Source organism: Podarcis bocagei, assembly GCF_964188305.1.
Source record: "Podarcis bocagei genome assembly, contig: HAP1_SCAFFOLD_510, whole genome shotgun sequence".
Taxonomy (NCBI): domain Eukaryota; kingdom Metazoa; phylum Chordata; class Lepidosauria; order Squamata; family Lacertidae; genus Podarcis; species Podarcis bocagei.
The window spans coordinates 1-23,684 of record NW_027669943.1 but is presented as its reverse complement, the minus strand read 5'-3'; the positions used below and the strand labels follow the sequence as shown (position 1 = coordinate 23,684).

Genomic DNA, 23,684 nt, shown 5'->3' with positions numbered 1-23,684 from the left:
CCATGTTGATGGCCTTTCAGCTGATTCCCTGGTGTCCCGCTGGAATGCGGAGTTAACCAGGGCTATTGACTGTTTGGCTCCGAAGCGCCCTCTTCGATTGCATGGAGCCCGGACAGCCCTGTGGTTTTCCACGGATCTGAGGGCAATGAAACAATCGCTGAGACGGCTAGAGCTCTGGTGATGGATAACTCATTCTGAAGCTGACCGGACACGGGTTAGAGCTCAATGTCGAGCCTACCAAGTGGCGGTAGCAACAGCAAAGAAGACTTTCTTCACCGCCTCTATTGCATCTGCAGAAAACAGCAGCAGGAGACTTTTTCAGGTGGTTCGCAATTTAGTGGAACCACCTGCTACATCGGGGCCCAGTATGGGCCACATGATCTCCTGCAATGATTTTGCAAAGTTTTTTGCAGATAAAGTCGCTCAGATTCAGGAAGAGGTAGACTCCACCGTGGGAGCAGGGCCGGGGCAGGAGAGTGCTAGTGTCCTGTCTAGTCAAGTTGCATGGGATCAGTTCCAATCTGTTACCTCCAAGGATGTGGACAGGATCCTTGGACGAGTGAAACCAACCACCTGTCTCCTTGATTCTTGCCCATCCTGGCTTATAAAAGCTAGCCGGGAAGGGCTGGGCGATGGGCTTCGTGGGGTCGTGAATGCTTCTCTCTGTGAGGGAGCCTTCCCAGACCCACTGAAAGAGGCGGTTATCAAACCGCTTATTAAAGAACCATCTTTAGATGCTGCCAATATGGCTAACTATCGCCCAGTCTCAAATCTTCCATCCTTGGGCAAGGTGATTGAGTGAGTGGTTGCTGAACAACTCCAGGCACGCCTGGAAGAAGTGCACCATTTGGATCCCTTCCAGTCGGAGTTCAGGCCTCATCATGGGACTGAAACTGCCTTGGTTGCACTGGTTCGATGTTCTCCGGCGGGCTAGGGACAAAGGCGAGAGCTGTTTCCTAGTTCTGTTGGATCTCTCAGCGGCGTTTGATACCATCGACCATATCATTCTGGACCATCTTGAGGGGCTGGGAGCTGGGGCCACTGTCATACAGTGGTTCCACTACTTCCTCCTGGGCCGTGTTCAGAAAGTGGTGGTGGGGGATGAGTGTTCAGACCCCTGGGCTCTCACTTGTGGGGTGCCTCAGGGTTCTGTCCTCTCCTCCATGCTTTTCAACATCTACATGCAGCCGCTGGGAGAGATCATCAGGGTGTTTGGGCTGGGTGTTCATCAGTATGCAGATGATACCCAGCTCTACCTCTCTTTCAAATCGGAACCAGTGAAGGCGGTGAAATTTCTGTGTGAGTGTCTAGAGGCGGTTGGAGGATGGATGGCGGCTAACAGATTGAGGTTGAATCCTGACAAGACAGAAGTACTTTTTTGGGGGGACAGGAGGCGTGGTGTGGAGGATTCCCTGGTCCTGAATGGGGTAACTGTGCCCCTGAAGGACCAGGTGCGCAGCCTGGGAGTCATTCTGGACTCGCAGCTGTCCATGAGGGCACAGGTCAATTGTGTGTCCAGGGCAGCTGTTTATCAGCTCCATCTGGTATGCAGGCTGAGACCCTCCCTGCCCGCAGACTGTCTCTCCAGAGTGGTGCATGCTCTGGTTATCTCTCGCTTGGACTACTGCAATGCGCTCTATGTGGGGCTACCTTTGAAGGTGACCCGGAAACTACAACTAATCCAAAATGCGGCAGCTAGACTGGTGACTGGGAGCGGCCGCCGAGACCATATAACACCGGTCTTGAAAGACCTACACTGGCTCCCAGAACGTTTCTGAGCACAATTCAAAGTGTTTCTGCTGACCTTGAAAGCCCTAAACGGCCTCGATTATCTGATAATAATTATCAGATAATGGAGGCATATAATTTGGACAAGAAAATTGGCTTCCAGGTGGAAAAATCAAAATTAGAAACAGAACTGTTAGAACCCAAAACTAAGATTTTGTCAAAGATGTATAACTTGCTGCTGAAATGGAATACTCAGGATGAAACGGTGAAATCTGCTGTGATTAAATGGGCACTAGATGTTGGACATAACATTATGTTTGCTGACTGGGAACAGTTATGGACCACAGGTATCAAGTTTACGGCATGCAATGCCTTAAGAGAAAATATTTTGAAGATGATATATAGGTGGTACATGACCCCAGTCAAGCTTGCAAAAATCTATCATTTGCCCGATAATAAATGTTGGAAATGTAAAGAAACTGAAGGTACATTCTTTCACCTTTGGTGGGCATGCCCAAGGATTAAGGCTTTCTGGGAAATGATCTATAATGAAATGAAAAAGGTATTTAAATATACCTTCCTGAAGAAACCAGAGGCCTTCCTTCTGGGCATTGTCAGCCAATTGGTGCCAAAGAAGGATAGAACTTTTTTTATGTACGCCACAACAGCAGCAAGAATACTCATTGCAAAGTATTGGAAGACACAAGATTTACCCACTTCGGAAGAATGGCAGACGAAGGTGATGGACTATATGGGATTGGCAGAAATGACTGGCAGAATCCGAGACCAGGGAGAAGAGTCGGTGGAAGAGGATTGGAAGAAATTTAAAGACTATCTACAGAAATATTGTAAAATTAATGAATGTTAGAATGATGTTGGATAGAAATTAAGTGGTTTCCAGCTGTAATGCTTTAAGAGAATATGAAAAAGGGGTTATAAATAGGTTAAAATCTAATGGTAAGGATTTGCTGAACCAACAATTTGAAGTGGAATACAAAAAAGGGAGGTATGAAGAGGTCTGGGAAACAAGCTAAAGGAAAATAAGTAATGGAAATTCTGTGTATTTTTAACTATTTTTATTTTGTATTTTTGTTATTTTTTTCATTTTTACTGTAATATTTTAAAAAATCTTAATAAATATCTTATAAAAAAGAAAGAAAGCCCTAAACGGCCTCGGTCCTGTATACTTGAAGGAGCGTCTCCACCTCCATCATTCTTCCCAGACACTGAGATCCAGTGCTGAGGGCCTTCTGGCGGTTCCCTCCCTGCGAGAAGCCAAGTTACAGGGAACCAGGTACAGGGCCTTCTCGGTAGTGACACCCGCCCTGTGGAACGCCCTCTCACCAGATGTCAAAGAGAAAAATAACTACCAAACTTTTAGAAGACATCTAAAGGCAGCCCTGTTTAGGGAAGCTTTTAATGTTTAATAGCTTATTGTATTTTAGTGTTTTGTTGGAAGCCGCCCAGAGTGGCTGGGGAAACCCAACAAGATGGGCGGGGTATAAATAATAAATTATTATTATTATTATTATTATTATTATTATTATTATTATTATTATTATTATTAAACAGGAAAGAAACAACAGAGCATTGTGTAGCAGATCATATTTCTGCTGTCTCAGAGGAAGACATTTCCTTTTTTTTTAGGGTCCAGTGTGCTTTGAAGATATCGCTGTTCGTTTCACGGATGAGGAGTGGGCGTTGCTGGATCCTGACCAGAGAGCTCTGCATAAGGACGTCATGGAGGAGAATCGTGGGATTGTGGCCTCTCTTGGTAAGGCTCCCTGTGGGATCGTCATATCTGCCTGGAGATTTAAAAAATACCTCTATGTGACCAACCTCATATATTTTCACAGAGTTCAACAGCGCCCCCTATAACACCTGGGAACATAACACCCCCACAATAAACAGTAACTTACAGTTTTTTCTTTGAACAATCTTCTTCAAAATATTCCTTTCTTTACCACGATTGGGCTGGTGTGAACTTCCCAGGCCATCTTCAGTGTCAGCTTCAACCTTCCACAATTTTGACCACTACTATATATCAGACAAAACAACAAGTCTTCAGAATCTAATAATAAATATGTTGGTAAAATGACAAACAACACAGGTAATGAACACACACCCAACTCCCTTCATTTCTTCTCCATTTGTTCCTGAGGCTCTTAATCCCTTTTTGTCTCCATTGCAGATTCTGATGAATTGGAAATTGAGAGCAAAGGTGACCACGATAAAATCCTGAGGGAGGAGAAGCCACGTAAAAATTTGGAGTGTGGAGAAAGCTGCAGTCAGAGCTCCCATTCCACTTCCCATCAACAAAATCTCATTGGAAAGAAACTCTATCAGTGCATGGAATGTGGAAAGAGCTTCAGTCAGAGCTCCGATCTCACTAAGCACCAGAGAATTCATACAGGAGAGAAACCCTATCATTGTGTGGAATGTGGAAAGAGCTTCAGGACGAAGGACATTCTAACGTCTCATCTAAGAATTCATACAGGGGAGAAACCCTATCAGTGTGTGGAATGTGGAAAGACCTTCAGTCAGAGCTCCTCTCTCATCACCCATCAAAGAATTCATACAGGGGAGAAACCCTATCAGTGTGTGGAATGTGGAAAGACCTTCAGTCAGAGCTCCTCTCTCATCACCCATCGAAGAATTCATACAGGGGAGAAACCCTATCAGTGTGTGGCATGCGGAAAGAGCTTCAGGGGGAGCTCCGAATTCACTTTACATCAAAGAATTCATACAGGGGAGAAACCCTATCAGTGTGTGGAATGTGGAAAGAGCTTCACAGGTAGTTCCTCTCTCACTTCCCATCAAAGAATTCATACAGGGGAGAAACCCTATAAGTGCGTGGAATGTGGAAAGAGCTTCAGTCAGAACTCCCATCTCACTTCCCATCAAAGAATTCATACAGGGGAGAAACCCTATCAGTGTGTGGAATGTGGAAAGAGCTTCACTGATAGCACCTCTCTCACTTATCATCAAAGAATTCATACAGGGGAGAAACCCTATCAGTGTGTGGAATGTGGAAAGAGCTTCACTGATAGCACCTCTCTCACTTTCCATCAAAGAATTCATACAGGGGAGAAACCATATCAGTGCGTGGAATGTGGAAAGAACTTCAGGAAGAGTTCCAATCTCACTAAGCATCAGAGAATTCATACAGGGGAGAAACCCTATCAGTGTGTCAAATGTGGAAAGAGCTTCACTGAAAGCTCCTCTCTCACTTCCCATCAAAGAATTCATACAGGGGAGAAACCCTATAAGTGTGTGGAATGTGGAAAGAGCTTTAGTCACAACCACAGCCTCACTTTCCATCAAACAATTCATACAGGGGAGAAACCCTATCAGTGTGTGGAATGTGGAAGGAGATTCAGGAAGAGCTCCTCTCTTACTTCCCATCAAAGAATTCATACAGGGGAGAAACCCTATAAGTGTGTGGAATGTGGGAAGAGCTTCACTCACAGCCACAGTCTCACTTTCCATCAAACAATTCATACAGGGGAGAAACCCTATCAGTGCGTGGAATGTGGAAAGAACTTCAGGAAGAGCTCCTCCCTTACTTCCCATCAAAGAATTCATACAGGGGAGAAACCCTATCAGTGCATGGAATGTGGAAAGAGCTTCAGAAATAGCTCCTCTCTCACTTCCCATCAAAGAATTCATACAGGGGAGAAACCCTATCAGTGTGTGGAATGTGGAAAGAGCTTCACTGATAGCACCTCTCTCACTTATCATCAAAGAATTCATACAGGGGAGAAACCCTATCAGTGTGTGGAATGTGGAAAGAGCTTCACTGATAGCACCTCTCTCACTTTCCATCAAAGAATTCATACAGGGGAGAAACCATATCAGTGTGTGGAATGTGGAAAGAACTTCAGGAAGAGTTCCAATCTCACTAAGCATCAGAGAATTCATACAGGGGAGAAACCCTATCAGTGTGTCAAATGTGGAAAGAGCTTCACTGAAAGCTCCTCTCTCACTTCCCATCAAAGAATTCATACAGGGGAGAAACCCTATAAGTGTGTGGAATGTGGAAAGAGCTTTAGTCACAACCACAGCCTCACTTTCCATCAAACAATTCATACAGGGGAGAAACCCTATCAGTGTGTGGAATGTGGAAGGAGATTCAGGAAGAGCTCCTCTCTTACTTCCCATCAAAGAATTCATACAGGGGAGAAACCCTATAAGTGTGTGGAATGTGGGAAGAGCTTCACTCACAGCCACAGTCTCACTTTCCATCAAACAATTCATACAGGGGAGAAACCCTATCAGTGCGTGGAATGTGGAAAGAACTTCAGGAAGAGCTCCTCCCTTACTTCCCATCAAAGAATTCATACAGGGGAGAAACCCTATCAGTGCATGGAATGTGGAAAGAGCTTCAGAAATAGCTCCTCTCTCACTTCCCATCAAAGAATTCATACAGGGGAGAAACCCTATCAGTGTGTGGAATGTGGAAAGAGCTTCACATGTAGCTCCTCTCTCACTTCCCATCACAGAATTCATACAGGGGAGAAACCCTATCAGTGCGTGGAATGTGGAAAGAGCTTCAGTCAGAGGGCCAATCTTACTTCCCATCAAAGAATCCATACAATGGTCAGAAAAACCATTATACAGCTTTAGGAACCAGGCAGACGCGCCTTTTTAACCAGGCTTTTGGCTGATTGACATCTAATGCCTTTTAATATGTGGTGTGTTTTTTTGTTTCTTGGTTTTTTTATGTTGTAACCATCCTGAGACCTGGGTGTAGGGAATAGGGGCCTAGGGGTCTTTGCCCCACCCCCAATAAAATATTTAAGGATGCCACCCCCCAGTTTTTGGTGTGTTTTTTTTCAAACACAACCTTTTATTCTTCTGCAACTTGCCATACAATTTCTCTTTCAATTTGCCCTCTTAAAAAATAAAAAAATAAACTCACAAAGGTCACGAAGAAAACAAAATACCGTGGTGCCTCGCAAGACGAAATTAATTCGTTCCGCAAGTTTCTTCTTCTTGCGAGTTTTTTGTCTTGCGATGCACGGTTTCCCATAGGAATGCATTGAAAATCAATTAATGCGTTCCTAGGGAAACCGACTTCAGACCAGGTCCGGGGACAGTCTGTCCCCCGACCTCTTCTGAAGGCTGGGGGGGGGGACAAGGGCTTTTCTTCCCACCCCCAGCATTTTAAAAAACCCCGGGACAGCGGAGGGCTTCAGTTCCTCACTGCTGAGAGTGCAGAGTGGGGGGCAAAGAGCCCTGGCAGCGGGAGGAAGGTCTGAGGGATCCTCTCCCTACTCTTGTTTCCTCCAATACTCACTATTATGGTAAGCTGGAATAGAACTGACTGCGAACAGCTCAGCCGGCCTGTATTTATAGGCAGCCGGCTGTCAACATTGTAACCACAACAGCCCAGAGTTCCCGCCTAAAATAACTGCCGCGGACCTGAGTGAAAACTATCTACAGACCTGAGTGAAAACTATATACAGTATCCCCCTGTTGGCCCAGGGTGAAACTACACTACATAACACCCCTCCCCACCGAGATAAAGCGTTAGTTACAATCGTAATGGTTTCCCTATATACAGCACTACGCGTAATGGTTCCATTAAGCACAAAAGCATATCGGTTACATTTCCCATACTTAGACCAACAGTGATACCTGTCCAACAACATAGTCCTTTAAATAAGTTGGGCGCTTGGAAACTCTGCCAGACCGCCGGGGACTGGTAGCCAAGTCCGGAGGGCCACACAGTTCTCGCTGAGGCTGTGGTGCGACCCTAGGTGGCGTTGGAACCAACTCCCTTGGATCCGCTGCTGTGGGTGGAGCCTCCGCAAGTGGAGTGGTCTGAGTCTGTTCTGAAACGGCTTGGTTCGGCTCCACACTGGCAGTTTGCGAGGGAGGTGTAGGTGGGGCCTCGCCATCTGTACGTGTCTCTTCTGGAGCCGCAAGCGCAGTTGGGGGCACCTCGGTAGTGTCCAAGTCCCCAACCCTGCGCCTAAGCTGGTCTATGTGCCGTCGCCACAAGCGTCCGTCTTCGAGTGCCACCTGGTACGAGCGAGGTCCAGTGACTCCCACTACTGTGGCTGGCACCCAAGGGATGTCCCCCACATAGTTCCGAGCAAAGACCTGGTTTCCTGGGACAAATGACCGTGGTGCGTTGGCACAGCCTGGGGGTTCAGCCACGGCAAAGTCTGGGTGTAGCCGGTCGAGCGGTGACCTGAGGCGGCGGCCCATAAGCAGTTCAGCAGGACTCCTCCCTGTGGCCGCATGAGGGGTGATGTGTTGCACGAACAAGTATTCGGCGACCCGCTCATGCCAGTCTCCCCGGTCCAGGCGCGCCAGTGCCTCTTTTGTCGAGCGCACCATTCTTTCCGCTTGCCCGTTGCTGGATGGATGAAAGGGTGCCGTTAGGGCATGGCGGATGCCCAGCCCCAAAAGATACCGCTCAAACGTGCCTGACGTGAACTGCGGTCCGTTGTCAGAGACAAGGACATCAGGACACCCATGCGTTGCAAACAGGCCTCGCAGCACCCGGATGACAGCTTCGGTAGTGGTGGAGGGCATCAGGGCGACCTCCAGCCATTTGGAATAGGCGTCCACCACTACCATAAAGGTCCGGCCGTGAAAAGGGCCAGCCAGATCGATGTGCACCCTCGACCAGGGTGTCTTTGGCGTCTCCCAGGTGTGTCCCTTAGCTGCCGGTGGTGCAGGCCTCGACTCCTGGCACGCTTGACAGGCAGACACCCAGGCAGTGATGGCATCGTCCATATTAGGCCACCAGACGTAACACCGAGCCAACGCCTTCATTTTGACAATTCCCGGGTGGCCAACGTGCAGAGCCTCCAGGAGGCGCTGACGGAGTCCCTGGGGAATCACGACGCGGTCTCCCCACAGCAGGCAGCCACGATGAGCTGAGAGTTCATGTTGTCTGGTTGCGAAGGGCTGGAACTCCGATGCAAAAGGCCCTTGTGGCCACCCCCTCCACACCCAGTTGAGCACCCGGCTGATGGTGCGATCCTGGGCAGATGCGGAGGCCACAGTGGCAGCCGATACAGGCGCTGCCGGAAGATCCTCAATCAGAAGGAGCGATGAAGCTGGAGCCGGGTCTTCCACAAATGCTGGAAGAGGGCAACGGCTGAGGGCGTCGGCATGGCCCATCGATTTCCCCGGGCGATGGATGAGCCGGTAGTGGTAGGCAGCCAGGAAAACAGTCCATCGCAGCATGCGTGGTGAGAGGACCGGTGGAGTTGGACGATCACCGGCGAGGAGGCCCAGGAGTGGCTTGTGGTCAGTGATGAGGTCAAAAGTCCTGCCATAGAGGTATTCATGGAACCTCTTCACTCCAGCCACAAGTGCCAATGCCTCCTTGTCGAGCTGGCTGTAATTCCGTTCCGTCGGAGATAGTGTCCTGGAAAAGTAGGCGAGCGGTGCTTCTCTTCCATCTGGAAAACGGTGACTAAGGACAGCACCGATGCCAAAAGGTGAGGCGTCGCAGGCAGGGACCAGCGGCCTGGATTCACTGTACTGTACCAGCACACTGCCTGAAGAAAGGAGAGCCTTGACCGCGTTGAAGGCCGCCGTCTCCCGATGACCCCAGGCCCAAGGCGTCTTAGTGCTAAGGAGTCGGTGAAGAGGCTCAGCCACTGTGGCTTTGTGGGGCAGGAACATGTTATAAAAGTTCAGCAGCCCCAGGAATGCCTGCAACTCCGTTTTGTTCTTTGGGGTGGGGGCCTGCTGGATAGCGCGGATCTTGGATGTGGTTGGATGAAGACCGGAGGCATCGATAAGATAGCCCAGGAACTCTACCTGTGGAACGGCGATCTGGCACTTCTCCCTCTTTACCTTGAGCCCGGCCTCCTGGAACCTGGTCAGCACGGCACGGAGGCGCTCGAACAGCTGCTGGTGTGAGTCTGCAGACACCAAGACGTCATCAAAATATGGTACCACGCCCGGAAGCCCTTGCAGGAGACGCTCCATAAGGCTTTGGAAGATGCCAGGAGCCACACTCACCCCGAACTGCAACCGGCGGCAACGGAATGCCCCCCGGTGGGTGACGATCGTCTGGGCTTTAGCAGTGGCATCATCGACTGGCAGTTGTTGATAGGCTTGGGCAAGGTCCAGCTTAGTAAAGACCTTACCCTCACCCAGGGAATGCAGCAGGTGTTGGACAACAGGAACCGGATAAGCGTGCTGCTGAAGTGCCTTGTTGATCGTGCACTTGTAGTCAGCGCAGATTCTCACCGACCCATCTGGCTTGACAGGCGTGACGATGGGGGTTTCCCACTTTGCGTGGTCAACCGGCTCCAAAACTCCTTGGGCGATCAGTTTGTCCAGTTGTTCGTCCACCTTAGCCTTGAGAGCAAAGGGAACCCGGCGAGGCTTTAGCTTGATGGGGGCGACTTGTGGATCAAGGCTAAAGGAGATGGGCGTACCTGTATATTGGCCCAAGGTGCCGTCAAAAACCTCGGCAAAGTCTTTGACCAGACCCTCAGTCTCTGCGTTAGAGATGCAGTTGATGCCGGTGACTTCCAGGCCGAGGGCATCAATTGAAATTGTAAAATGTAATTTGAATGTTTGATTATGTTAAAATTTCTTTAATTCAGTTATGAAAAGTGGCTCCTCTTACTTAAGGGCCCCACAGACCTCATGGGACACCAGAGCAGATTCCCTTGTTGCTTTTTTGAGTCAACCAGCAATGGGGGGTTGCATTTCCTTATTTCCAGGAGGGCTGTTGCTAAAGCACACAACATGCTCTTCACACTTAGTTATCTATTAGGAACACAGGCACAAAAGGGGCCAGTGGGGGCCAAAGCGGCCCCCACTGCCCCCACCACGGAGTCCCTGGCACTCCTGGACCATGAGGGATGCCAGCTTTGGTCTTGGACCAAATTGGGGGCCAAACTGTCAGTATTTCATTCTCCCATTGCTAGTGTAACATAATATCCAGGTTTACACCTTCTGTACTGTGTGTGTAAGAATGGAAGTCAGTCTGTAAATCACTTCCATCCTTTGTTCTCTTTTACTCTGACCGAGGAGGAGACGGCTGTGGAGGACAGCTCACGCCATGTTTCTTTGTTATTTTCCGCTGTAAATAAAGCTTGATGTCACATTTTAACACAGTTTGCAGGACATGGGGACAGGTGAATCCCTGAGCACCTGGCAAGGCTATTCCAAGAGGTTTCTCCTGGATTCCAAGTCCTACTGCAGGGGAGGAGGGACACCCCAGGCCTTGGGGGCAAATCCTGGCCTCCTCCAACCAGAACGTGGCTCCCCAGGCAAAGGAGATGGTCAATATCCAGTTCCATTCCACCCTTTTAAAATTTAAATATCAAAATAGATCCCAACTTTCAGAGCATGTAATTCACAGGAGTGGAAAGACCGCTGCGCTACTCATCGAAATAGGACTATACTTCCTTCTCCCACCTTCAAAGTAAACGTAAAGAAACCGAATTGATCCAAGTCTGCCTTCCTCCACCAACCTCAAGCTTTGCTCTTCAAGCCAAAAGACAACACTTCCCCGTCCCCGGGTGAAACTCCCTGGCCTTTCATTGGTAGAGCCGCCACCACGCCAGTGGCGTTTACCTCAGCGGGACGCAAGGATTGACTGAGCGGGCGGCGAGATGCTTTCAGCCTCGGACACTTGGCGGGTTCTGAAATGGCCGTGCAGGCCAGATTCACGACAATGGAGGGCTGGATTGGGCACACGGGACATGGTTTGAGGACCCCTGGTCTACACTGACTGGGACATTCTGCATGCCAAGCAGATGCTCTAGGGCTCCCCATATTTCATTAGCCTTTCAATTTTATGCTATTAGCAACCGTGGAGATTCCACCTGCCTCTTTCGAAAGGAGAAAACTCACCTGATCAATTTAAATAATAATAATAATAATAATAATAATAATAATAATAATAATAATAATAATAATAATAATAATATATTTATACCCCACCCATCTGGCTGGGTTTCCCCAGCCACTCTGGGCGGCCTCCAACAAAATATTATAATACAATAGTCCATCAAATATTAAAAGCTTCCCTAAACATAAAAATAACAACAATCCATTTTCAGTCCATTGAATTAGCAATTAAGCATTTCTGGAAAGGGAAATGGCATACTTTTGTATATTAGCATAAAAAGCATGCATAGGAAAGTATTACTCATTTATGATGAGAATAGGATTTATTTCTTTTGAACCTCGCTGGGTTCCTCCTTGGCAGCCAGTGCGATTGTTTCAGCAGGGCTAGAACTCAGGACCCGCTGCCTTGAGGGACATCTAAGAGCAGTTGGGCAGGGAAAGGTCTCCCTTGGGAGGTGGTGGACTCTCCTTCCTTGGAGGTTTCTCAGCAGAGATCGGACGGCCATCTGCCATGGATGCTTTAGCGGAGATTCCTGCATTGCTGGGGGTTGGACTAGATGACCCTGGGATCCCCTCCTATCTCTCCACTCCGGAATTCTAGGAGGAGCTTCCTTGCCTCCTGCAAAGCCCTTTTCCCTGCAAGCTCTTCCTCTGGTTTCTGGCCAAGGGAGGGAGATGCTCAGAGTCCAGCCAAGAGCCTCGCGCTCCAAAAGGATATCTGGTCATTGGCGGAGCCGGGGGGGCAGCTGCCCCCCAAAATCCATAAGAAATAATAAGAATCTGAGAGAGGGCTGAGCGGGAGGGACTCGGCTTGGCAAGGGTTAAAGGGAAGTGAGCTGCCTTCCTAGAGAGGCCAGGAAGCAAGAGGGGGCCAGGTCCTCCAGAGCCAAGGCCCCTCCCTCCCCAGGCCTTTCCTTGCTTTGGGGTCTCTCCTGCAAGGGCTGCCTCGCTGTCCCCTCCTGGGATCTGGTGAGTCTCCTCTCTCTCCCCCCAGAGGGTGCAGTGGGGAGACGGGGGGGGTCCCAGGGCTGCAGCAGGGGAGGATGCCTGGGGGGCCTGATCCGGGAGGGGCCAGGTCTGCCACGCTCTCCTTCCTGGAGATCAGAGGATCCCAAACTCACTTGGCCCTCCGCCCCCCCCCCCCGTCTGAAAATATCTCCCTTCTTTAAACAGACCAGTTTCCCAGTCGTCTCCCAGGGCAGCTCCCCACGGAGGGCACTGCAGCAATCCCCTCGCACCCAGAGCAGGGCATCCCAGGACCACATCCTCTCTGTCCCAAAGGGATTGTTGCTGGCAAAGCAGCCGGAAATGGGCACTGCTATTCACCGAGCCTCCAGGGACCTTGGCATCAATGGCTGTGTGTGTGTTAAGCTATCTAACAGAATAATAATAGGAATAGGAATAATAATATTAAAATAAAAAATTACCCACCTAAATTTCAAAGGAGATGTCTTTGGCTTTGCCCACTTGGCTCTCAGGGGGTTGGTCAGATACATACCTGGCCCTCAGAGCAAAGGGGACCCCACCCCAGGAGAGTGGCAGAGAGTCCAAGTACAAGAAAAGGAGACAGAAGCAGGAGAGTGGGGGGGAGCAACTCCTGAGGACCCCCGGGTGAGGACCCCCACTAGAACCAAGCATCCGTTTTCACAAAATACAAATGACTCCCTTGTCTGTTGGTTCTGACTTCATGCATTGACTAGAAGGCTGCAGAAACCAGGTTGATTAATCTCCCAGAAATCTCTTCAGTTGCCTCCACATTTTGCGTGGCTAGAAGGCTAGAGATTTATTTCTCCTCCTCTTCCTCCTCTTTCTTTTCAAAAAGATATCTCATGGTCTGGGATGCGGCGCACTTCAGCCCTGATTCCCAGCAAAACTCATCCATGCTTCCTCAGGGAACCATTTCCCTTCCTGTCCTACAAATTCTGTAACAGAACAATGTATTTGCTTTGTAGGATTTGCTACAGCTTCTCATTTAGAAGGGCAGAAATTGGCAGAAGACCAAAGGGTTCCTTCCGATCTTTCAGAGGCTTCCTGAGCGCACAAATGGATGAGCGAGACTCAGCTCTCCCCGAAGCAGGAAGAGGCCATGCCAGCCAAACTGGGAGCAGTGGGGGATTCTGGGAAAACCCAGTGCAGAAGATCCTGGGTGAGGTGGACACCCTCCGCTCAGAGGTGCAGAGCCAGCAGTTGAGGCAGTTCTGCTGCCAGGAGGCCAAAGGACCCCGAGAGGTTTGCAGTCAACTTTGCCACCTTGACCATCAGTGGCTGAAGCCAGAAAGGCACACGAAAGCGGAGATACTGGACCTGGTGATCTTGGAGCAGTTCCTGGCTGTCCTTCCCCTGGAGATGGAGAGCTGGGTGAGGGAATGCGGAGCGGAGACCAGTTCCCAGGCGGTGGCCCTGGCCGAAGGTTTCCTCCTGAGTCAGGCAGAGGAGAGAAAGCAGGTGAGAGAGACTTTCCTCTGGATACTCCCAAGGGGCTCCAAACAGGACAGAGAACATCCCATAATGTTCTGCTGATGACCCATCCATTTTCTAGGAAAGCATCTATGGAATGAGATCTCACACCCGTCAACTTTTTGCCATTCTCTTTCTAATATTCCTCACCTTTCTGTGTTTTTAATCCGTGTTTCTTTTTCAGGGAAAGGATCTCTTTGCAGAAATGGGCCTGGATTCCTGTGAGGCAGAGAGGCCTCCGTTGGACACCAGAGAGAGGCCACAGGGTAAGAAGGAAGGTGGTTTTCTCCATATGGTCTCATTCTGTTGGTTTTCCAACTCATCTGAGGGTTCTTTTCATCTTGTTTTGGGGGGAGACAGTTGGGAAGAAGGGTCCAGAGGAGGGGAGATGTATTTCTGCACAACAAACATATGAAATGGGCACAAACGTCCAAATGCTCTGAGCAGGTAAGGCTTTCTCAAAGGCCCATCTGCAGTTACAGATGCCCTGTTTCACCTGTGAGAGAAGCAGACACTCCTGGCGTCCTGTTTACCTTTTGTCTCTTGCAGGTGACAGAATGATGCCGGCAAGACCTCCTGATCTGTCTTTTCATGGGGACAGAAGGGAAGCAGCAACTGTGGAACCAGATCAGGTCAGGGGAAGCTGCCTTGTGGGGACAGAAGCTGAGGGATGGAGCAATGTCATGGACTGGTTGGGCACAGAGGAATGGTGGGAGGATGCAGCCGGGGAACCAGGAAGGGAAGATGGCTCAGAGCCCAAGAAGTGGAGGTAGAAGAAGGATGGGTGGTTAGAGGGGAGAAAGGGAGAAGGCTGGGAAGAGGAGGTGTCAGAACCTGAAAGGCTATCAGGGCTTAGTGAGCTGGAAGACTCTGTGCCATAATGCAGTGCAGAATCAGAGGCAGAAGAGGAAGGAGGCGAGTGGGAGAGGAAGGTCGGGAGGCAGAGGTGAGTGAGGAGGAGGAGCCACATGTGGCTCCCTCTCCTTTGCCAGAAGCCACCCTCCCTGCTTGTCTCTCAGAGCCAGGAGACCCCATTTATTGCAGAAATCTCTGCTAGATCATCCAAGACAGATGGCCATCCAAAACAGGCTTATTATATTTCTAGATTGATCACTGAATGCTAAAATCGGTTTCTAAGCAGTGGACAAATGAGAACAAATAGTGGCCTGGATTCACCTAACCAGCCCCATCCGCTACAAAATGGGGCCTGCCCCCCATTGCTCCCCCCTCAATGCCCCCATGAACCCCTTGAATTTGGCTCTAGGGCATTGGGAGGGAACTCCCCAGAACAGCTCAGGAGGAGAGGGAAAAGTCAATCCTTCCATTGGGGAAACTGGAATGCTTGCGTAGGCAGAATGACTTGAAAAACAGAATGTGGAGTACCACCTATTGCACAAAGACAAATACCCATTATTAAAACTTAAAATTAGCATCCATATTTAAAATGTGCAGCAAAGCAATCCTATTGAAACAACATCGCAATGTACAGGAAGGAAACAACAGAGAATTGTGTAGCAGATCATATTTCTGCTGTCTCAGAGGGGGACATTTCCCTTTTTCTTTTAGGGTCCATTGTGCTTTGAAGATGTTGCTGTTCATTTCACGGACGAGGAGTGGGCGTTGCTGGATCCTGACCAGAGAGCTCTGCATAAGGACATCATGGAGGAGAATCGTGGGATCGTGGCCTCTCTTGGTAAGGCTCCCTGTGGGATCGTCATATCAGCCTGGAAATTCAAAAAATACCTCTATGGGACCAATCTCATCTATTTTTACAGAGCTCAACAGCGTCCCCTATAACACCTGGGAACCTAACACCCCCACCCCCAGTTTTTCCTTTGAACAACCTTCCTGAAATTATTCCTTTTTCTACCAGGATTGGGCTGGTCTGAACTTCCCAGGCCATCTTCATTGTCAGCTTCAGAATTGTTAGGAAAGCTAAGTAGCTTCAGGTTTTTGTTTTTGCTCCTGTCAGTCTTGGGTTGACCAAAGAGACGACTGGCAGCGAAGCTCAGGTGCTGCCAACCAGAGAAGAAGCAGGCCTAGGGAGAGGAGAGTTAGCAGCGGAAGGCAGAGAAGAGGGGGAGAGGAACTGTCATCTGAGCTCTGAACAAAGGGGAGAAGAAAAACAGAGACAGTGACAGACAGCTGTGTGAGAGCTACAGGAGTGAGTCAGACGCTGGAATGCAGGAAGCATTCTCTGCCAAATCTCGTAGGATCTGAAAAGTGGTTGAGACGCTCTAAGATACTGGAAGAGAAGGTGGGGGCTTCCGTGCTGGGAAAGGGGGAGGAGCTCAGTCTGGGCAACTCCATCTTGTGGGGAGGACGATGAGTAGAGGAGCTCCGTCCAAGTTTGTTGTTTCAGCAATAAATCTGAAATAATTAACAGCCAGAGTCGTCTCACATTTGTGGGAGACCAAGCCATAACAAGGACTGAAATTGGAGATGGAGGGGATGCCATGACTGGGCCAAACAAAATTCATTCCAGAGAAGAGCTAGACTTATTGAATCTCAGGTAGCAGTAGCAGTGATGAGGATGAGGGTGATACAGTGGTACCTCGGTTTACAAACTTATTTTTTTCCAGAACAGGTACCACTGTAGTAGTAATAATAATTTTTTGTAATGGCTTGACTCTCCCACAGAAGCGAGACACTGCCAGTAATTATCTCGGGTTTATTGTTCAAACACATAAATCACTCCGGAGCTCCTTCACTCTGTCTGACTTCCAAGTTTGCAGTTGCCAAGTCTAAACTCCGCCCCTTCCTCTTCTTCCAAGAGGGGGAAAAACCCTTTCGCTTCCCCTCTTTCCCCCTCCTCTCACTGACCTTTTCGCACCTTCGAGTTTTTCGGCTAGCTATTCCTGGCCTCTCCCCTTCTGTCTCTGAGCTAAGATTGGTATTTTGTGGATCTTTGCTATCTGCTGCCTGCTCTCTGTTCTCTGAAGCTCTGCCACTCGGCTGCCCCTCCTCCCTCTCACATTCCGGCTCACATTCCAGTGTCCTTATCTCTCTTTGCCTGCTTTCATACATTCCAGCCTCTGTCAGCTCCGGAACAAAGCTGACATTTTTATTTCTACCCTGCCCATCTGACTGGATTACCCCAGCCACTCTGGGCGGCTTCCAACACATACCGTATCTTTCGCCCTATAGGACGCAATTTCCCCCCTCCAAAAATGAAGGGGAAATGTGTGTGCGTCCTATGGGGCAAATGCAGGCTTTCCCGGGCTTCCTGCAGCTCTGCGCCACCTTCCCGATCCCGGCGCGAAGCCACGCGGGGCTCCAGAGGGTGGCACGGAGCTGCCTGCGCTCCAGGGCTTCCTGCAGCTCCGCGCCACCCCCCGGATACCGGCGAGAAGTCACGCGGGGCTCCGGAGGGTGGCGCGGAGCTGCCTGCGCTCCAGGGCTTCCTGCAGCTCCGCGCCACCCTCTGGATCCCGGCGCGAAGCCACGCGGGGCTCCGGAGGGTAGCACTGAGCTGCCTGCATTCCGAAGCCTGGTGTGCGCTGAAGAGCGCCCCCGGGCTTCGCGCACCTCTCCGCAAGCCTGGGGAGACCGGCGCGGCTCCCTAGGCTTGCAGATAGCAGGCTGTTCTGGGGGCTGAGGTCGGGGGAACCTCGGGCTTCCCCCGCGCCTGCCCCGTGCCTGGGGAGGGGAATTTTTTTTTCTTTATTCCCCCCCCCAAAAAAAATAGGTGCGTCCTATGGGGCGGTGCATCCTATGGGGCAAAAAATATGGTATATAAACATGAAACATAAATAGCACTAATCTGATTCCATATAAAAAGAACATTAACTTTAAAATGAACAACTTATACTGGTGGCCAAAATTGTGGAAACCTTTTGTGAAAAGTGTATTTCTGAGGTTTGATGGCTCATAACACCACTTTTGTGTGGACTAATACCATAAAATTATATATCAATGGAAAGATAATTTAATGAACAATGTAATGTAATGACTTTTATGAAGGAGTATTCATTGGAACAGTAGTCACAAAGATAAAATGTGAAAATTTTGGTAACCATTGGTAACCTTTAGCTTTAATTACAGCCTTACAACGCTTTCCCATGAAGTGAACCAAATTTTTAGTTCTGCACCTGTAAGAATGTGAAACCAAGATTGAATTATTGCCTCTGTTAATTGGGCTTTATTGCTGGATTGCTTCTAACAAAGAATTTTCTTTAGTTGGCTCCATAGATTTCTGATTGGGTTAATGTTTGGGCTATTCCCAAGCCATTCCGGCAGTGGAATAGGATTATCTTGAAAGCACCTTTTTCACACAGCAGCAACAGGACATGGAGTTGAGTCCTGTTGAAATAGAAAATATATAAGTAGGAGGAAAATATATAAGTAGGAGGGGGCCGCTAGGGGTGCCTTGGAAGATGGCGGATATTAACATCTATCCAGCTCGCACAAGGTAATTAGAGGCTGATTATGGGGAGTAAATCAGTCTCCCTCATCTCTCCAGGGGCAAGAGATGCAGTTTTCACCCGCTGTTGCCATACATCACCCCCGAGTTCAGAAGAAGGAGGGGGTGAGGCACTGGGTGCACAACCCTCGGCGGGCCTCGGAACTCCTCCGAAGCTACTTTCAGGAGCGAAACTAGTTGTGTTACTTAAAAGGAAAAAAATTGGTGAAAGATAACGCACAGGCTTCAAGAGAGGCAGGAGGTTTTTATTTGCTAACAATTTTACCACTGAAATGAAGAAGACTGAGACGGAAGATTACGTCAAAGAACTACAGACATGCTGGTATGTGGATTGGAGGGCAACGGAACTAAAGGGGGGGTGAAATGACTTTTTATCTTTTTTTGCTCTATGTGATTAACTAATAACCCTCCCTCTTAAAATATCCATCACAGCAACTAATTGGCAAATGGGACTAAAAAGGAACTGTGTGGGAATAATATGAATTTAAAGGTTTTACTCTGTAAAGGATTTGGAAAGAAGGGCTCTCTTTGTGACGCAGTTAGAATGGAGATTTGATATGAGACCTGTGTTGCAGGAGGTTTGGTCTTGGGGAGGGCGAGCCGAAGATTTATTACTTTCGATGAGATTGTGAACTGGAAGGGGCAGCCCTCCTGGAAAAAGACTAATTTACGATGCAACAGGTCGGAAAAGTTAAAGAGCGAGCTTTTGGACTGTATTTCATCGGAACAACAAGAAGGCGATTGCTTGCTCGAGCGGAAATGCCTGGATTATTGGGATTTACGAGAGAGCAGTACACAGCCCACACAGAAATACAAACAAGACTGTTTCTTTCAAGCCACTTGCGGAGCAATTTGGAGGTGAATGAAAAGGAAAATGAGTAACGACAAGGATTGAGAAGAGACTGGAAATATCATTCTTAATATGAAAGCAGCAGAAAATATTCGAGGATTGGACTCCTGCCGATCAAGAAGCATGGGTACCCCTCACAAAAATTTATAATTTGGAAAATAATTGGATTACATGATATGTATTGTTATAATTTGGACTAATTGGTTTAATTCGGTAATATGAAACTTAATAAAAATTATTTTTTTAAAAAAAGAAAGTAAATATATAAATAAATATATATAAATGCTTCAGTATCTGAATAAAGATCACCTGCGGAAGGCTTCAGTTTGGGCTAAAGTATTTCATTTTTTATTTGGGGGCATTTCCATTCCCATTAATAACGAAAATTCTGCCCACACCTTTTGCTGCCATACAACCCCAGATCATCACACCTATCTGGGTGTTTTACGGTCGGTGTAAGGCAAGTAGGATGTAAATCTTCTCTGATTCTTCCCCTTGTGTATTTCATGGCATCACTACCAAGCAAGGAGATTTGGGTCACATCCCTCCAAAAACATTGTCCCATTGTTCCGCTGTCCAGTTAACATGGGTTTAATCTTTTCAACCTTTGCTTGAGATATTTTATTTAGTCGTTTAGTCGTGTACGACTCTTTGTGACCCCATGGACCAGAGCACGCCAGGTCCTACTGTCTTCCACTGCCTCCCGCAGTTTGGTCAAACTCATGCTTGAGAGATAACAATGGCTTTTTCCTTAGAATTCTAACATTTCGAGCAGTCCTTGCACTCAACTTCACATTACATCTCGCCATGTCATCTTGTATACACCAAAATGATTTTCTTCTGTCATGTAGGGACAGTCTCTCTATTCTTCGATCGTCACTTGCCTTTGTGCACCTTTTCCTGCCTTTACCAGTCTGATTTTATAGTTGCTGAGACTCCTTATACCTCTTCAATAATATCGAAATGCCAGCTTTGGTTAAGTTTTCCCCAATCTTCCATCTAATTTCTTCATAACTGTAGCCCTGTTCACTTAATACTACAATTTTACATCACTTCTGGGTGACCAGTCAACTCTTTGTGCCATTTCTATAATTTTATTATGTTTTACAACCTCACTAAATGAAAGAACAAAAAAAAACCCCCAACCAACCTGACAGCAATCACATAACACACTGACAAAAGTCAACCTAAGCAAGTTTTGCTTTTTCTGGTTATTTGGCTATAACGTTTGATAGAATATGGGTAATTGAACAACCTTTGTTGAATTGCAGTCTTCATTAAATTATCTTTCCATTGATATTTTATGATATTACTCCAAACGAAATGGTGTTATAAGCCATCAAAACTCTGAAATACACTTTTTTACAAAAGTCTTCCCCAATTTTGACCACTACTGTATATTAAACAAACCAACATTCAACAGCTCAGAACATAATAATAAATATGATGGTTAATGACAAACAACACAGGTAATGAACACAAGCCCAACTTCTTTCAGTTCTTCTCCATTTGTTCCTGAGGCTCTAATCCCTTTTTGTCTCCATTGCAGATTGTAATGAATCGAAAATTGAGAACAAAGGTGACCACGATAAAATCCCGAGGAAGGAGAAGCCACGTAAAAATTTAGAGTGTGGAGAAAGCTGCAATCAGAGCTCCCATTCCACTTCCCATCAACAAAATCTCATTGGAAAGAAACTCTATCAGTGCATGGAATGTGGAAAAAGCTTCAGTCAGAGCTCCGATCTCACTAAGCACCAGAGAATTCATACAGGAGAGAAACCCTATCATTGTGTGGAATGTGGAAAGAGCTTCAGTCACAGCTCCAATCTCACTTCCCATCAAAGAATTCATAGAGGGGGAAAACCCTATCCGTGTGTGGAATGTGGAAAGAGCTTCAGTCAGAACTCCCATCTCACTTCCCATCAAAGAATTCATACAGGGGAGAAACCCTATCAGTGTGTGGAATGTGGAAAGAGCTTCACTGATAGCACCTCTCTTACTTATCATCGAAGAATTCATACAGGGGAGAAACCCTATCAGTGTGTGGAATGTGGAAAGAGCTTCATTCAGAGCTCCTTTCTCACTTCCCACCACAGAATTCATACAGGGGAAAAACCCTATCAGTGTGTCGAATGTGGAAAGAGCTTCAGGAAGAGCTCCAATCTCACTTCACATCGAAGAATTCATACAGGGGAGAAACCCTATCAGTGTGTGGAATGTGGAAAGAGCTTCAGTAATAGCTCCAATGTCACTTCCCATCAAAGAATTCATACAGGGGAGAAACCCTATCCGTGCGTAGAATGTGGAAAGAGCTTCACTTGTAGCTCCAATCTCATTTCCCATCAAAGAATTCATACAGGGGAGAAACCCTATCAGTGTGTGGAATGTGGAAAGAGCTTCACTCAGATCTCCAGTCTCACTTACCATCAAAGAATTCATACAGGGGAGAAACCCTATCAGTGTGTGGAATGTGGAAAGAGCTTCCCTGAAAGATCCTCTCTCACTTCCCATCAAAGAATTCATACAGGGGAGAAACCCTATCAGTGTGTGGAATGTGGAAAGAGCTTCCCTGAAAGATCCTCTCTCACTTCCCATCAAAGAATTCATACAGGGGAGAAACCCTATCAGTGTGTGGAATGCGGAAAGAGCTTCAGTCACAGCCACAAGCTCACTTCCCATCAAAGAATTCATACAGGTGAGAAACCCTATCAGTGTGTGGAATGTGGAAAGAGCTTCACTCAGAGCTCCAATCTCACTTCCCATCAAAGAATTCATACAGGGGAGAAACCATATCAGTGTGTGGAATGTGGAAAGAGCTTCACTCAGAACTCCAAACTCACTTCCCATCAAAGAATTCATACAGGGGAGAAACCATATCAGTGTGTGGAATGTGGAAAGAGCTTCACTTGTAGCTCCAATCTCACTTCACATCAAAGAATTCATACAGGGGAGAAACCATATCAGTGTGTGGAATGTGGAAAGAGCTTCAGTCAAAGTCAGAATCTCACTTCCCATCAAAGAATCCATACAAAGGTTGGAAAAACCATTATACAGATTTAGGAGCCAGGAAAATCCACACCTTTTTAACCAGGCCTTCCCTTTGGCTGATTGACATTTAATGCCCTTTTAAAATGTGGTGTTTTGTGTTTTTAATTTGTTTTTTTATGTTGTAACCATCCTGAGACCTGTGGGTGTAGGGAATAGCTGCCAACTTTCTGCACCACCTAGAGTACCCACAGAATTGTGGCTTCTACTGGCAACGCACATAGGAGAACAAATGAAAGACAAATACGATGAGCAGGCAAAAACCTGGAAAGGGCCATACCAAATGGACATCCGGTGTGAAGAGGTCACTTTCCCCACTGCTGAACAATGCCACAGGTAGAGGAGATGGAATGCTAGAAGTGTTCTCTGGGGCAAGGGGAGCTGCTGGGAAATTGAACTACAGGCTCAAAATATTACTTTTTTAAAAAGTTGCTGCCATTATAGGCATTACAGGCAGAAAGCTGGAGGGTGAGCAGGTCCAGGCTGTGCTGCACCCGAGAGTGGGGGTGAAGGGAGAAGGGAGAAGTGAAGAAACTGAAAGCTTTTTCTTCCCGACGTTTCCGGTGCGGCTCTGTATTCCACCTGGTTCGGAATTGTCCAGTGGAGCCACAGGATGTCTCCAAGGCCGTTTTCTGTGGCAACCAGATAACAGGAGCTGCCAAGCGTGGGAAGCCTCGCAAAGGTCCCAAGGGAACTGGCAGAGACATGTCGTCACAGCATCATTTGGCTGCTGCAACAGTGAAAAACTGACCAGGGCCACAGGCTGAGCTGGGTGATTGACAGTGGGGCGTCACCACCTCATGCCATTGCCATCTAGTGGTTTTTTGTGGAACTGCAAGTCTGTGAAAACTGGAAGTGTAACTCTTGCAGATGGTTCCAAGTATTAACTAACTATGTCTGGGTCTGTTTATTGTTTTTTCTTACAGGCAGAGATTGAGGCCTATGTCATTCCAGAGATGCATTGCTGTTTGCTTTCTGTTTCCTCTCTTGTCCATGATGGGTTCAAAGTGTGTTTTGAAAATAATGTTTATTCCATTTCCAGAGGTGGACGACAACTGGTCAGTGTTGAGTGCAAAGACAGGCTGTTTGTGCTAGAAACGCCTATTGCAGGTAAAGGTCCCCCTGAGGATGCACAAGCACAGTGTGGTAATCTTCCCATTCATGATGGGTGCCATCATGGCGTTTGGCACCGGAGAATGTCACATGTCAACTGGGGGTACGTGAAGAAGGTCCCAGGGTGCACTGAGGGGTGCAAGATGAAGGCATGTGACAAATACCTGGAATGAAGGGTGCCTTCAAGAAAGCCAAGGTTCAAATGTGCTCTTATCCTAGGTCTGACAG

General features: G+C 47.8%; 2 protein-coding genes across 3 annotated transcripts; both read left to right on the top strand.

The window, feature by feature from the left end:
* Positions 1 to 3,312: 3,312 nt before the first annotated feature.
* LOC308579643 (uncharacterized protein) lies at positions 3,313 to 6,537 on the top strand. Of its 2 annotated transcripts, none has more exons than XM_081214217.1 (2): positions 3,313 to 3,502; positions 3,920 to 6,537. In XM_081214217.1, exons 1-2 carry the CDS (start codon positions 3,469 to 3,471, stop codon positions 6,352 to 6,354), a joined length of 2,469 nt encoding a protein of 822 aa, XP_081070343.1. In that variant the 5' UTR covers positions 3,313 to 3,468; the 3' UTR covers positions 6,355 to 6,537. The 2 variants fall into 2 exon arrangements, with proteins under 2 accessions (XP_081070343.1, XP_081070344.1); XM_081214218.1 differs by lacking the exon at positions 3,313 to 3,502 and adding an exon at positions 3,510 to 3,838.
* Positions 6,538 to 10,519: 3,982 nt separating this feature from the next.
* Positions 10,520 to 23,173, top strand: LOC308579644 (uncharacterized protein). The gene is made up of 6 exons (XM_081214219.1): positions 10,520 to 12,537; positions 13,521 to 14,013; positions 14,210 to 14,291; positions 14,575 to 14,657; positions 15,592 to 15,718; positions 20,848 to 23,173. The coding sequence occupies exons 2-6, from the start codon at positions 13,612 to 13,614 to the stop codon at positions 22,356 to 22,358; spliced, it is 2,205 nt and encodes a 734-aa protein (XP_081070345.1). The 5' UTR covers positions 10,520 to 12,537; positions 13,521 to 13,611; the 3' UTR covers positions 22,359 to 23,173.
* The last annotated feature ends 511 nt before the right edge of the window (positions 23,174 to 23,684 follow it).